Raw genomic sequence first — 16349 nt, forward strand, 5'->3', positions numbered from 1 at the left:
AAATGGCTAAACTGTTCACAAGCCAATCTCCATGAATTATTATTTAGTATTTATACAGCACTGCCATCTTCCACAGCACTGTACAGAGTATATTGTCTTGTCACTTACTGTACCTTAGAGAAGCTAACAATCTAATCTGATCACATTAAGGCCCTTTTCCACTATGTATGGATACCCAGCGTTTCTCCGCATCCGACCCGAACGGGGAAGCACTGCCTATTCCATACAATAGCATGCTGTACAGATCACCTGATGCCAGTGCGATTCTGGCTGGCATGTTGCAGTTTACCACAGCACACATCCGAATCCCTATAGCCATGTCTGGCATGGCTCCAGGGATTCGTATGCATACTCGCATATCTGCAAGTGTTGGCATGCGTCTCGCAAGGCACATGCCGGCTCAGTGGAAACATGCCCTTATTGTAACTTGCTGCATGCACCTGAGGACACACAGGAGGACACATGGGAGTCACAGAAGGACACATGGGGGCACAGGAGGACACATGGGGGAACATGAGGACACACAGAAGGACACATGGGGATATGGGGGTCACAGGAACACACATGAGGACACACAGAAGGACATGTACAAGACGCTTCTGGAATATGGACGCACCAGGTTTAGTATATTTTTTACCCTGGTTTTTGCCCTCTAAACCTGGGTGCGTCGTATATTCCGGAGCGTCTTATACGGCGCGAAATACGGGTAATAGCTGGAGGGGGAGAACGGCCCGGGGCTGCTAGTGTGCATGTCTTCTAGGGGACTAGTAGTCCCACACCCAAGCTGATCTATATTATCCCAATGATGTCAAATATCTTATGTTTACTCTGAAACAAAATTATGCCACTGTATTGTAATAAATGCACCTGTTAATGATAATTATTATTATTTATTGGCAAATAGGGCTTTACGAATTGGAACAAGAGAGACTTCAACCAATTTATCAAAGCTAATGAGAAATATGGTCGTGATGATATTGATAACATTGCAAGAGAGGTTGAAGGAAAGACACCAGAGGATGTTATTGAATATGCAGGTTTGTAATCTCTATTGTTTTTCAGGGGCAGAAAACATTATTTATTGCTGTTATATCCTGGAGAGAGTGAGAGACTAGGAAAGAATATAGAAATGTTAACATAGACCTCTTGAGTAAAAATATGTCTTGTATCTTAGGAACATTATACTCACTTACTGTAGATTGTGTTGGTGCCTACAAATATGTATGTAAGAATTAGAACACTTAACAGCTAGGCCACAGAAAAAAACATTATTTCCATACACTCACACTATCGTGTTTTGTACCTTTGAAAAAATGTTCTCAATGTATATAAGGCTATAGGGATATATAAGACTATAGAGCAGGGGTAGGGAACCTACGGCTTGGGAGCCAGATGTGGCTCTTTTGATGGCTGCATCTGGCTCACACACAAATCAGTAGGGATTGATTCACTAGCTTAGTGTGGCAGTGCAGCTTAGTGTGGCAGTGCAAGTAACATTTGCAAAGTAGGCATGCTACTTCTGTAGCATGCACTCCTAACTTACTCGTGCTACCCCAAAACGAACAGCTGCTCCAATTGTCCCACTCTGCATCCTGTCAGGTCAGGTCAGTCCATTAGAACAAGATCCCCGCACTTTGATTGGCCCAATAGACTGCCTGTCTCTTGATGTCGCTGAAACCCAAGAGAAGCTGAAGACGTGTCTGACACTTCCACTGCCCGGTGGATCAACTGTATACACATCACCATGGCAACAGGGATGTGAGCCCTACTGTCCCAGTTTGAAAGATATTGTATGTCTCTCATGGAATTACGTTTTAAAATATGTGGTGTTTATGGCTCTCTCTGCCAAAAAAGTTCCTGACCCCTGCTATAGAGTAAAAGACATGGGATGCACATGAAAAGTAAGTCCATAATTAATACCCTTTCACCTTTTGTTACAACAAAATTATACAGATGATGAAGGGCCATTGTCTAAATAAACATCTTTTTGGGGGTTATCCATAGTGTCCTCTGTTGGGGTAAGCCACCTCTTCTTTTTTTGTATTTTATTTTTTTTTTTTTTTCAGTTTTATCTTTCTGGGTGCCTTTTTCCTCCATTGTACAGATGGTAAAGAAACTAATCACTCACCTCAATCTAATTATAGGTTTGTGTAGTTATGCCCAAAATACATATTCTGAAATGTTAGATATTAGGGAGGAAGCAGCAGGCATTTACAGGATACAGGTTATACAGGAAGAATAAATTCTAAAAATGACACTATAGGGTAGTACAGGAATATTTGGCATTCAGTCAGTTTAACCACTTAAGGACCACGGGATTTTTCAGTGATCGGTGCTGCGTGGGCTCTACAGCCCGCAGCACCGTTCAGGAGTGCAGCAGGGCGATCAGACTACCCCCCTTTTTTCCCCACTAGGGGGATGTCCTGCTGAGGGGGGGGGGTCTGATCGCCGCCGGCTGCATTTGCTTATCGGGGGCTCTTCAAAGCCCCCCTCCGCAGCGTTCTCCGCCCTCTCGCCCGTTCCCTGCCTCTCCCTTCCCCTCTGAGCGGAGCAGGACGGATATCCGTCCGGCGCCTGATAGGATAGGCTTCTGCCTATCAGATGCCGGCGATCCCCGGCCAATCAGAGGAGCAGCAGCAGCGCCGTATTGATGTAAACAGCGGGGATTTCTTCCCTGCGTGTTTACATTATGCGTGCGAGCCGCGATCGGCGGCTCGCACACTGTTCACGGAGGCAGCCTCCGTGAACTGGCATGGAAAGGTTTCCATGCTATACCACTAACGACCCGCCGACGCCTATCGGCGTTAGCTGGTTGTTAAGTGGTTAAGAGTTAAAAGTCACATCCGAGCACTATAAAAATAAAAATATTCACTTACCTGGGGCTTCCTCCAGCCCTGCCAGTTGTCCTGTGCCCTCGCCGCAGCTTCGCTTACCAATGGTGGCCCGGGGTCCCTTCCGGCACAAGATCCCCACTGCACAAGCGTGAGCAGCTCTCAGAGCCGCACTGTAGGCCTCCCTTTTTGTGGCCCCTGGGGGCCCCCGAGCACTGCAGGAGGGGGCACAGCACAGGAAGGAGGAGCAGCGGTGGCCACACACCTGGGCCCCCCCCTTCCGCACTCCCCCCTCCAAGCTACAATGTGCAGCGGGCGGCAGACCAGAGCGGCAGCGAGCGGGGAACCAATCAACTTACTACTTCCTGGTTCCCGCTCTGCATGCCACTACTCTGGTCTGGTCTTCTCTGCTGTACTGTCCAATCACGCTCTCACTGTGCTTCCTGTAAGAGCGTGATTGGACAGCAGAGAAGACCAGAGCAACGGCAGGCAGAGCGGGATGCAGCAAATAGGCGAAGGGGGGCCTCCAGTTAAGTGAGGGAGGGGGGGACTGCCCCCCCCCCGTGTTGCTCCGCCTCCATGCTGCTCTTCAATCTGGTTGCATTTTGAGGGGAAATCTGCCGACAATCTGGTTGCATTTTGAGGGGAAATCTGCCGACAATCTGGTTGCATTTTGAGGGGACATCTGCCGACACTCTGGTTGCATTTTGTGGGGAAATCTGCTGACAATCTGGTTGCATTTTGGGGGGAAACTGTTGCTAGTTTTTTTTTTCTTTGGGGGGTCAGCCCTCCACCATGTGATCTGGAAAAAAAAATGGCCCTCCATGCCCACGAAGTTGGACAGCACTGGACTACTTAATATTTTTATTTTGCGGCATTTGACTACTTGATGAATTATCATGAGGCATGTATCTACTTGATTTTTTTATCTAAAATGTATGTGGTCGGACCCACTCTCTGTGAATAACACTGCTACTTATTTTTTTGTTATTTTGTGTATTTTTAAGTCTGGCCATGACCCATCATGACCACGTCCATGTTCCAGTGCGTGGTGACACCCATTTATTATTTATTCTTACTGCGCATGTAGAATCTCCCTGTTGGGGACTGTCCTCAGAAGTGCTCACAATCTATTCTCTACCATAATCTAATGTGTTACAAAATTATATATATATATATATATATATATATATATATATATATATATATGTGCATGCATATGTGAGCCTAAAATGAGGGGGGGGGGGAATCGGTTGGGGAGGGGGTGCAGCGGGCCCCAGGCTAAAGCTTTCCTGGTGGGCCCTTAGTGTTCCAGCCTGACCCTGCTGACATCATCCGGAATGTATTGCACAGGCTCAGTAGTTCTGCGCAGTACAGTCTGGATGACGTCAGCGCGACCAGTGAGCCGCATGGAGCACAGAAGAAGCAGACCCAGAAGCCAACCTGTCGAGGTTGGCATCTCCACCCTAGGGGACCGGGATCCACCGGAGCTGCGGCGATGGCACAGGACGGCTGCCAGGGGCTGGAAGAAACCTGAGGTAAGTCGATTTTCGAATTTTTAGTTTGCTCGGACCTTCCCTTTAAAGGCCCTTATAGGGAGCAGATCCATTAAAGGGAATCTAAACCGAGAGGGATATGGATTTTTCCTTTTAAAATAATACCAGTTGCCTGACTCTCCCGCTGATCCTGTGTCTCTAATACTGTTTTTGCCACAACCCCTGAACAAGCATGCAGATCAGGTGCTCTGACTGAAGTCAGACTGGATTAGCTGCATGCTTGTTTCTAATGTGATTCAGCCACGACTGCAGCCAAAGAGTTCTGCAGGACTGACAAGCAACTGGTATTGTTTAAAAGGAAACATCCATTACCCTCTCGGTTTAGGTCACCTTTATCCTTCCTGGCCCGAGCTATGCCACGCAGGAGGATTTCTCAGGCCCTGCTGGGCCGATTTGCATAATTTATTTTTTTGGTACACGCAGCTAGCACTTTGCTAGCTGCGTGTACTGCCTGATCGCCGCCGCCGCCACTCGCCGATTAGCCGCCGATCACCCCCCCCCCCCCCCCAGACCCCGTGCACTGCCTGGCCAATCAGTGCCAGGCAGCGCTGAGGGGTGGATCGGGACTCCCTTAGACGTCACGACGTCCATGGCGACGGGGGAAGCCCTTCAGGAAATCCCGTTCTTGGAACGGGCTTTCCTGATCAAAGATAGCCGGAGGCGATCAAAGCGGGCAGGGGGATGCCGCTGTACAGCGGCTATCATGTAGCGAGCCCTAGGCTCGCTACATGATTTAAATAAAAAAAAAAAAACAGTGCTGCGCTGCCCCCTGGCAGATTCTAATAGACTGCCAGGAGGGTTAAAAGCAAACCTGAAGCAAAAATAAACTTATGAGATAACTTATGAATTGTATGTGTAGTACAACTAAGAAATAGAACATTAGTAACAAAGAAAAGAGTCTCATGTTGTTTTCCAATACAGGAAGAGTTAAAAAAAAACTTCAGTTACCTATGCATTCTCCTACCTAAGCTTCTCTGAGCTATTTGACCCACTGGGTCGAATACAGTCCTGTTTTCTTAAACACTTAAAGGACAACTGAACTGAGACGGGAATGGAGGCTGCCATATTTATTTTCCTTTTAAACAATACCAGTTGCCTGGCAGCCTTGCTGGTCTGTTTGGCTGCAGTAGTGTCTGAATAACACCAGAGACAAGCATGCAGCTAATCTTTTCAGATCTGACAATGTTAGAAACACCTGATCTGCAGCATGCTTGTTCAGGGTCTATAGCTAAAAGTATTAGAGGCAGAAGATCAGCAGGGTAACCAGGAAACTGGTATTGCTCAAAAGGAAACAAATATGGCAGCCTCCACACCCTGTTGCTACAGTTGTTCTTTAAACAGCCAAGAAATAGTGAGAGACAGCTTGAGATAACGCTTTACTGCAGGAAAGTTTAAAGAGTCATTATTTCTGTATTATTTGTTTTATAGCTTAAAAGACATCGTGTGGTTTTAAACCTGTGACTGTGAAAATATGATGCAATGTTATTTTATATATATATATATATATATATATATATATATATATATATATATATATATATATATATATATAAAGCTATATACCGTAACTGAAAATAAAAATATGAGACACTTTTCTTTGCTACTTATGTTCTATTCCTTATCTGTACTACACATACAATGCATTATATCACAATGTTTTTTCACTTCAGGTTTGCTTTGATTAGATTATGATTTCAGAAGGAAGTGTGCCAGGTGGTATTATACTGAATGTATGTGTGGTTTTCTGTTTTTGTTTAATAAAAATGACAATGTGTTTGATTCCAGCTGTGTTCTGGGAACGCTGCAATGAATTGCAGGATATTGAAAAAATCATGGCTCAGATTGAACGAGGTGAAGCTAGGATCCAAAGACGAATCAGCATAAAGAAAGCACTGGATGCAAAAGTAATTATATCTGAAATTATTGTTGAATTCATATTGCTTCTTAATTAAAATACATGCTATAAGAGACTGATTAACAGTAGGTTCTCAGTTCTAGGCAAGGTGTTTCTCATGCTAGATTTACTACATTCACACTGCATCAGTTGTGTTGCCTCTAGTTCAGACCTATGCATGCCTATGCACATAGTCTATTTGTACATGTCCAAAAAACATGAGACATAGTTCCCTACTCCTGACGAGATCCCCAGCAATCTAATGAGGCATTTCCATATACGGTATTCTGTATAGCTCCTTGTAGTATCTTTTATTACATATAGCATTTAATCCATCAGTTGCTTCAAAAGAGTTATCTCTTTTGAGGTAAGTGTACTGCTTTTGACCTCAGTTGGCAGAATTGTTGTGCTGTAAATTCTTGGAATGCTTTGATCTCTCTCTACTAGCTGAAAACATAGAAACTGAAAGCAGAAATTCTCTTTTATTGTCTCATACTGCACCCCTAGTGACAAGTAGCCATAAATGCACATTACAGCAGTACTAATTAGAAGCCAGGAAATTAAATAAATAAGAAATATTAAAATGTGCTCAAATAAATTGGCCTGGAGCAGCCTCTAAATAAATTGGCTGCTAAAGGGTTAAAAGGCTTGCAGGTCATTACATTCTGATTTTATGTACATTTTACACAGTGTCCAAATGTTTGGAAAATTGGGTTGTTTAAAACAAGCCAGTGATTATGTATTTATGAACAGCTTAATAGCTGTGAAATAGTATATATTTTTCTGTATGTTTTTTTAAGTAAAGCTGTAGTATGAATATTTGTTCCTATGATATTTATTGAAACATGTATACTGGGTGAGTCACTGTGTTGACATGCTAAAGATTTCTCAAGTGAATGGAGTGATGATACTGTTCCAATATGTTTAGATTGCAAGGTACAAGGCTCCTTTTCATCAGCTGAGGATACAGTATGGAACCAACAAAGGCAAAAACTACACAGAAGAAGAAGACCGATTTCTCATATGCATGCTGCATAAAATGGGATTTGACAAGGAAAATGTTTATGAGGAGCTTCGCCAATGTGTTCGGAATGCTCCACAATTTAGATTCGACTGGTTCATAAAGTCAAGGACTGCCATGGTATGTATGTGCAACAGTTCATTTTCAAATTTTTGTTTGTAACTTTAAGGGGCTAGTTTAACCATTTCAGCCTGCGGGGATTTTTCACCTTATGCATCAGAGCAATTTTCACCTCCCATTCATTCGCTAATAACTTTATCTCTACTTATCACAATTTATTGATCTATATCTTATTTTTTCCGCCACTAATTAGGCTTTCTTTGGGTGGTACATTTTGGTAAGAATTATTTTTTTATAAATGCATTTTAACAGGAATATTAAAGTGGACCCAAACTAAAAATACAAGATTTCAGAAATAAAATCTATTTTCTAAATTATAATAATAAATAGCAGCCTTTTTTTCAGCTGCATGATGACAAATATAAAATATTTTACATTTATTGGAGAAACACCTCCCTTCCTTTCATATTGCCAGCAAATAATCCGGCAAACTGGTGGAGTAGATGGTGTCCAGCAAAGGAGGAATTGCTAATGGCAGCCACCTGTATAACCCTAGTTATGCAGAGAGGAGGGTGAAAAGCATGCACTGAAATGCTCATAGGCTTGAAGGAGTGTTTATTTATATTTGTATGTGTCAGAGTGCTGCAACTAAATATTTGGAATTAAAAAAATGTTTGGTTTAGGTCCGCTTTAACCTCTTGACGACCAGCTAACGCCGATTGGCGTAAACTGGTTGTCTGAGGGTTTTCATGGAAACGGCCGCTCGTTCGAGCTAGCCTTTCCATGTCAGTTCACGGAGGGTGTCTCCGTGAACAGCCAGAGAGCCGCCGATCGCGGCTCGCCGGCAAAATGTAAAATCCCCGCTGTTTACATCATACGGCGCTGCTGCGCAGCAGCGGCGTGACGTAGATCGGCGATCCCCGGCCTCTGATTGGCCGGGGATCGCCGGCATCTGATAGGCAGAAGCCTATCCTATCAGGCGCAGGACTGATATCCGTCCTGCGTCGCTCAGAGGGGAAGGGAGAGGGAGGGAGCGGGCGAGAGGGCGGAAATCGCTGCGGAGGGGGGCTTTGAAGAGCCCCCCCGCTAAGCAAATGCAGCCGGCGGCGATCAGACCCCCCCCAGCAGGACATTCCCCTAGTGGGGAAAAAAGGGGGGTAGTCTGATCACCCTGCTGCACTCCTGATCGGTGCTGCGGGCTGTAGAGCCCACGCAGCACCGATCACTGAAAAAATCCATGGTTGTCAAGTGGTTAAGAAAAAAATTGAAAAAAATAATTTATTTCTCAGTTTTTGGCCATTATAGCTTTAAAATAATACATGCTACCATAATTAAAACCTATGTATTTTATTTGCCCGTTTGTCTCGGTTATTACACCATTTAAATTTTGTCCCAATGTATGGCGCCAATATTTTATTTGGAAATAAAGGTGCATTTTTTTAGTTTTGCGTCCATCACTATTTACAAGCTTATAATTTAAAAATTGTTCGTAGTATACCCCCTTCACATGCATATTTAAAAAGTTCAGACCCTTAGTTAACTATTTATGTTTTTGTTTTTTTGTTTTTTTAATTGTAATTTTTTTTCATTAAAATTTTTATTTGGGTAATTTATTGGTGTTGGGAAATAAACAGTTACGGCAATTTTTAATGTTATAATATTTGTAAAATGGTATGTAAAATGTTTGTAGATGTAGTTTTACTGTTTGGCCACTGGATGGCCACCTTGAGTTTTTTTTCTCCTTGTGCCTCTCGCTAATCGGAAGCACAAGGAGGACAGGGAACCTTTTTTTTTTGCAGAAAGACTGAAGCCTCTAGTAGGAGAGCTTCGGTTTTTCTGCTGGGGACACGGATCGGTGATCGGGAATTTTTACCTTTCCTCGTATAGATCATCGGGGGGAGGGAGGGGAGGGGAGGGGAGGGGGGAAGGTTTGGGTTGTCTGTATGGCTGATACTGTGGTGAAGCCCCTCCCACAGTGGGCCTGATTAACAAAGCGGTGCTAACAGTTAGCACGCTGGTGAAAAGCCCTTTATCACGTCTAAACTCAGTTTAGGCATGATAAGTTTAGGTGTGATAAGTTTAGGCATGATAAGTTTAGGTGTGATAAGTTTAGGCGTGATAAGTTTAAGCACCAACTGGGTTAGCTCCACAGTGCACAGCTGATCAAAAGTTTTGCGCTAGCAAAGCCTGGTGCACTTCGCATAGAGTTTAATGGCGCTGCTTTGCGTGCGGGACTTTGCGCGTGATCTAAACTTATCTAAACTTATCATGCCTAAACTTATCATGCCTAAACTTATCACGCCTAAACTTATCAAGCCTAAACTGTCTTTTCACCAGCGTGATGCAATGGTTATTACGCCTAAAGGGCTTGATTCACAAAGCGGTGGTAACAGTTAGGACGCTGGTGAAAAGCCCTTTATCATGCCTAAACTCAGTTTAGGCTTGATAAGTTTAGGTGTGATAAGTTTAGGCGTGATAACTATAGCACCAACTGGGTTAGCACCGCAGTGCACAGCTGATCAAAAATTTTGCGCTAGCAAAGTCTGGTGCACTTTGCATAGAGTTTAATGGCGCTGCTTTGCGTGCGGGACTTTGCGCGCGATCTAAACTTATCTAAACTTATCACGCCTAAACTTATCACGCCTAAACTTATCATGCCTAAATTGGCTTTTCACCAGCGTGGTGCAATGGTTATCACGCCTAACGTCTTTTAGGCGTGCTAACTGGGTTAGCACCGCTTTGTGAATCAGGCCCAAAGTCTCTAACTGGGTTAGCACCGCTTTGTGAATCGAGCCAAGTGTGTTGTCAGGACCTAGGTCCAGGCAGTTTCTTGTCTGTGAGCTTTGTTGCATTGTGGGAAATAATAGCTGTTTCCAATTGCCAAGCAACCAGTTTCTCTATGTGTGCATATGTATAGCTATAAAAAAAAAGTTGTAACCTATTACATTGTTTAGGGTTGTGGTTATAGATGAAAGCAGTTGGTGCTGTCTGTTTTTTTATATTTGTCAATAGTAAAGATGATTACGTACTGGCTGATTGTAAATGAAACAATATGAACAAGTTACATGGCAAACATTTTTTTGACCTCTCTTCTATTTTTTAACTTCTCACTTTGCAATGTATTGATTTATTTGTTCCCTCTTTTTGCTAAAGTTCCTCTTTAAGAATCTCTTTTTTAGGTCTGACTGCCTTTCTCCCCTTGATATGCTAATACGTCACCCTCACACATTCTGTAAATACTTCCCTCCTATTTTTTTCACCCGAACTCCCCCATTCCAGTAAAACACACAGAACATTAGAATTTGTTCTTATCATTTTATACAAAGGGTAGGTAACATTCAACTTATTTATAAAGCAGGAAATGGTGTCTATAGAGAGAGAAATAATGGACAAATATAGATAACAAATGTGTACTCAATCATTTTGTCATACACAACAATGAAAGTCTAGGATTAATGGGTGGAAAACTCTCAGAAAAGTTGTAGTTTTTTGGAGTGAGGACGCCCATGTGTTCTCCCCTAAAATTAAATTAAATTGTAAAACCTGATATCTTTAGTGTCTTAGGACAGTTGTAATAAGTAGCTGGGTTTTCCAAATGTTTTAAGAGCATTCCCCTGATACTAATAGTCATTAGAATTGAAGACTACAGCCCCCTTTGACTGCACTGCATGCTACTGCAGGTTTTTGTTGTAGTGATGTGATAGCTTGTCTTTCACTAAATGAAATGTTAGACCTGACATTTACAAGGTCCTGGGTAGTACATAATACCACAGTTGCTATCAGAAGAGGAACTTCATCGTAGCTGTCCCTTCATTAAAAGTGAAAAGCAGGCAGAGGTGAGTCATACTAACATAGTGTAACCAGCTCTCCCTTTTATATTTGCAGTAAAATCTGGAAGAGAGAAGAGATTCTGGTTGGTTGCCATGGTGAAAACTGACCTTTAGTCTCTCATGCATGAGGCCTACTGTATACACACTACTCATTAGCATCAGGGGAACTAGATATTGATAACAGTAAAAAACAAAAAACAAAACATTTTTCACACCATTCCGTTAAGTTCTTTAGTTAGATAGCATTATTGTGTTCTAATGGCAAGTGTAACACTATAAAGAGTACAGATGAGATATTGAAATCGTTTTAGGGGGGTTGTATATAATATAGTTCATTGCATGTCGGTGTTGGTGTGTTGGCATCAAGAAATGAGAAATATTGCAAAGTACAGCAAAGTCCCTGTTATCCGGAACTCAGGCAACCGGAAGGCTCAACTAACATGCCTGAGGGGGATAGCAGGGACAGAAATTGTGAGGGTTTGCAGGGCATAAACTACTTACCGATCCTTCGGGCGCCATCTTTTACACTTCCTGTAACGCCCAGTGGCTTTTGAGGCTCCTCTATGTATGGCTCCAGATGTGTCACCTGATCCTCAGTATTGTCTCTGTGCCACTGTGGGCTGCCATCTTTCTCTCTGATCACATAAAATAAAATGACATTAACTTGCATCTGACACTTTGTTCTGACTTTAAATAGTTAACATAGGCCTTAAGGTTGCATTCACAGTGGGATGTTATGGCCGCATGTTATAAAGTCTTATAACACAGCTTACCGCACTACAATGCTAATCCTATGGGACGTTCACAATGCAACGTTATTAACCCATTCAGGTTCCGTCGTTTTCACTTGAGAAATGTTCACCTCCCATTCATTAGCCTATAACTTTATCACTACTTATCACAATGAACTGATCTATATCTTGTTTTTTCCTCCACCAATTAGGCTTTCTTTGGGGGGTACATTTTGCTAAGAGCCACTTTACTGTAAATGCATTTTAACAGGAAGAATAAGAAAAAAACGGAAAAAAATCATTATTTCTCAGTTTTCAGCCATTATAGTTTTAAAATAATACATGCCTCCATAATTAAAACTCACGTATTGTATTTGCCCATATGTCCCGGTTATTACACCGTTAAAATTATGTCCCTATCACAATGTATGGCGACAATATTTTATTTGGAAATAAAGGTACATTTTTTCCGTTTTGCATCTATCACTATTTACAAGTTTAAAATAAAAAAAATATAGAAATATTTCATCTTTACATTGATATTTAAAAAGTTTAGACCCTTAGGTAAATATTTACATGGTTTTTTTTTTTTATTGTAATGGTTTTTTTTTTTATATTAAACATTTTATTTGGGTATTTTTGGGAGGGTGGGATGTAAAGTATAGTTTTATAATGTAATTGTGTGTTATGTTTAATTTTTTTTTCATTTTAGTTGTAGTTTTACTTTTTGGCCACAAGATGGCGGCCATGAGTTTGTTTACATGACGTCACTCTAAGCGTAACACACGCTTAGAGTAACTCATCGGGGAGTGAACGGCCAGAAAAGGCGCAGCTTCCGAGAGAAGCTGTCGCTTTTTCAGCGGGGGAGAGGAATCAGTGATCGGGCACCATAGCCCTATACATTGATTCCTTGGCTACCGAATCCGCGGCCGGGAGTGCGTGTGCACGCGCGCGATTGGCCGCGGTAGCGCGCATGGTTCCTGGACGTAGTTTCTACGTCCAGGAACCAAAATAGGTTAAAGTCGTATAAAAAAATGTTGCGTTGTGGTAACTCACTGCTTGCAGTGCGTTACCTATTTAACGAAGACACGTTGTGATTTTAACGCCGCATTAAACCGCAACGTCCCACTGTGAATAGAGCCGTAGACTTGTCTGAGATAAAACTGCACGGGGGGAAGAGGAGAAGTGCAAGTAACCACCTAGTATTGCAAACTCCTAGCACCTTGAACAATAGGATAAGGGAAAATATCTCACAAATATTAAAAACCACAGAAGGAACTACAGATAGGAACAGTAGCAAGAAAAAGTATGTGAACCCTTTGGAATTATATAGATTTCTGCACAAATTGGTCATACAATGTTATCTGATCTTCATCTAAGTCACAAAAATAGGCAATCACAGTATGCTTAAACCAATACCAGACATATAATTAAATGTTTCCACGTTTTTATTGAACACACCATGTAAACATTCACAGTGCAGGTGGAAAAAGTATGTGAACCCTTGAATTCAATGGGCCTGATTCACAAAGCAGTGCAAACTTTTTCGCGGACTTTTGCGCGTGCAAAGTGCCGCGATTCGCGCGATCGCGGCAAATTGCGCGCGCAATAGTCCGCGAAAAAGTTTGCACCGCTTTGTGAATCAGGCCCAATGACTGGTTAAACTTCCTTTGGCAGAAATAACCTCAATCAATGTTTCCTGTAGTTGCAAATCAGACATGCACAACGGTCAGGAGTAATTCTTGACTATTCCTCTTTACAGAACTGTTTCAGTTCAGCAATATTCTTGGGATGTCTGTTGTAAATCGCTTTCTTGAGGTCATGCCACAGCATCTCAATCGGTTTGAGGTCAAGACTCTAACAGGGCCACTCCAGAAGGCATATTTTCTTCTGTTTAAGCCATTCTGTTGTTTATTTACTTCTATACTTTGGATTGTTGTCCTGTTGCAACACCCATCTTCTGCTGGGCGTCAGCTGGTGGACAGATGGCCTTAAGTTCTCCTGCAAAATGTCTTGATAAACTTCCTTCGATGTTAGCAATCTGTCCAGGTGCTGACGCAGCAAAGCAGCCCCAAACCATAATTCCGCCTCAACCATACTTCACAGTTAGGATGAGGTTTGATGTTGGTGTGCTGTGCCTCTTTTTCTTCACACACAGTGTTGTGTATTTCTTCCAAACAACTCAACTTTGGTTACATCTGTCCACGGAATATTTTGCCAGTACTGCTGTGGAACATCCAGGTGCTCTTTTGCAAACTTTCAACGTGCAACAATTTTTTTTTTGGACAGCAGTGGCTTTCTCTGTGGTATGTAGAGTAGTAGGGGTGTCTCAGCACCCTAGCGAAAAAGACACAGGAGACAAAAAAAAAGTGACGCTTCCTCAGGCCAATAACAGTGCCAATTGCAAATAGCAAATCAGCAAAGGAATCCTCTGATAGGCTCCCTTTTTTTTCTGATTGGCTATTTGCAAAATAGAACAAAAACAACCAATTTTTTTGATGGGAGGTTTGACGGGTTGGGGTGCCGAGCGTTTTGCTGCAAATTTTGATATTGTTGTGGAAATAGGGTTGTCAGGATGTGGACGGAGCTAACTGTTATGAAACTCTATACTGTGGTGCAGAAATATGGTAGCATATTAGACTATGACTATGGTATGATTAGATTTCCCCTGGGGTCCTCTGAGAACAGTCAGAAAAGGGGGACATACAAAAGAGGGGGGTGCATAGTAGGAGAGGGGGATAACGAGGTAGAGGCACAAAACAGAGAGCCTGGTGGGAGAGGAGAAATTGCAGAAAGACCTCTTACCAGGACTGCAGACATCACCAGTGCTGTTTGGCACTTTTAACACCAGTGCTGTTTGCTGTTAAAAGTGGCCACTAAAATCTGAAAAGAGGAAAGGGTCATAGGGAAAGACAACAGGGTGGGAGGGGGAGCTGGCAAAAGAGATAAGATAACCTGCAATCAAGCTAATCTAAATTGCTTGGAGCTTGCTTCTCTGCTCACTACAGAAGTCTGCTGTCAGCACCTGTATCACTGGCTTCTGCAACAGCAGACTGCCCTGCATTATTGATTGATTACTCTGATCAGGATAAATAATCAATAGTCCGGGGTACTCTGGTATTACAGCAGCCATTGTACATGGCTACTAATGACAGGGAACTTCTGAAGCACTAAACAATTCCTGACACCTCTCCCTGCTAATGTCCCAGCTGCAGCACAGCAATCATTCTCTTTACTTACGCTGCTGCTCTGCACATTCACTCACTGCAGGCTGTGTGTAGCGAGCAAGGAGACACATTGGCCTCTATTCATAAAGCATTCCCGCATGCGGTAATGCTCAAAACAGCTGACTTTACCGAGCACTTAGCAAAATGTCAATTCATAAAAGCTGTTTCCGCATGAAAAGCTGACATTCCTGAGCAATGAGGTAAATTACCTCCTTATGCGGTGATTATCTCAACACATGTCACTAAATGTCCATTCATAAAGATTAGAGCAGGCGGTGTTGGGATGCAGAATACCGTCTCTTTAAAAAAAGGTGATAAGAGAGCGGATAACAGCGAAGTTAATGGAGACAGGTCTCCCAGGCAGCAGCGGCGAGGACGGAACAAAAAAGGCTTCCAGAATACCCCAGGCTGTGTATTTTAACCTCTTGGGTACCTGTTTTCAGATATATACTTCACATCAGAAAGCCTGCATGTGTAACATTTCTTGAAGTTCTTCTAAGTTGTGGCAATTAAATAGATTGTTTAGAAAGATTAATAGGCAGATTCAGAGAAGATTCAGTGCAAGGAGAGACAGTTTAAAAAAAATGCACATCTAAAGGGAAGTTGGGGCTGCCTCTTTTATTGTAACTCTGTCTCTGCAAGGAGAAAATGTATCAACTCAGGCAGCTTCTCATGTTACCGCCAGCCTTCCGACAGCCTAGTTCGGGAAAATGCCGAACTTCTATCGTTTTTATGAATTAGCACACAGAAGTCTAAAATACTAAATGCGGTATTTTCCCTTCATGATTTTTTCCCCACTCAGCCTTTTATGATTAGAGCCCAATGTCCATGGGACAGGAATAGGTAGGGATGCTACATCTAGTGCAGGAAGTAGTACAGTCCCCTGCACTGCCTGCTGCTATTTTCCTGAATGTTGCCCAAACTATGAGAAAAGGTTACAGGTGGAAGAACACAGTGGCTAAGCACCAGCCTAGCCATGGCTACACCCAGGGCCGTGAGCACCTGCAGCCCTGTGCTAGGTACGCCACTGCTGACTGGCTGTCTTCACAGTCACATGAAGAACACCAGGTAGTACCATCTTTGACCCTCCTTTTAAAATCAGACTTCTACAGCATTAGTTCATGCCCCAGTGATTTGTAGTGGATTTCAAGGACATAGCTTAGAATATTAGGCTTAGAGGGAATGTGGCTCACAGTCAG

The 16349-nt window shown here is 42.7% G+C and overlaps 1 protein-coding gene across 5 annotated transcripts in view; it reads left to right on the forward strand.

Moving 5' to 3' along the window:
- Nucleotides 1-16349, forward strand: part of SMARCA1 (SWI/SNF related, matrix associated, actin dependent regulator of chromatin, subfamily a, member 1) — a 254961-nt gene that overhangs the window by 195219 nt on the left and 43393 nt on the right. For all 5 annotated transcript variants that reach the window (XM_068251160.1, XM_068251157.1, XM_068251159.1 and 2 more), the window contains 3 exons: nucleotides 905-1037; nucleotides 6173-6291; nucleotides 7210-7422. In XM_068251160.1, coding sequence (XP_068107261.1) covers nucleotides 905-1037; nucleotides 6173-6291; nucleotides 7210-7422 — 465 coding nt within the window. The remainder of the gene's footprint in view (nucleotides 1-904; nucleotides 1038-6172; nucleotides 6292-7209; nucleotides 7423-16349) is intronic.

The sequence above is a fragment of the Hyperolius riggenbachi genome, chromosome 8 (genome assembly GCF_040937935.1).
Source record: "Hyperolius riggenbachi isolate aHypRig1 chromosome 8, aHypRig1.pri, whole genome shotgun sequence".
Lineage (NCBI taxonomy): Eukaryota > Metazoa > Chordata > Amphibia > Anura > Hyperoliidae > Hyperolius > Hyperolius riggenbachi.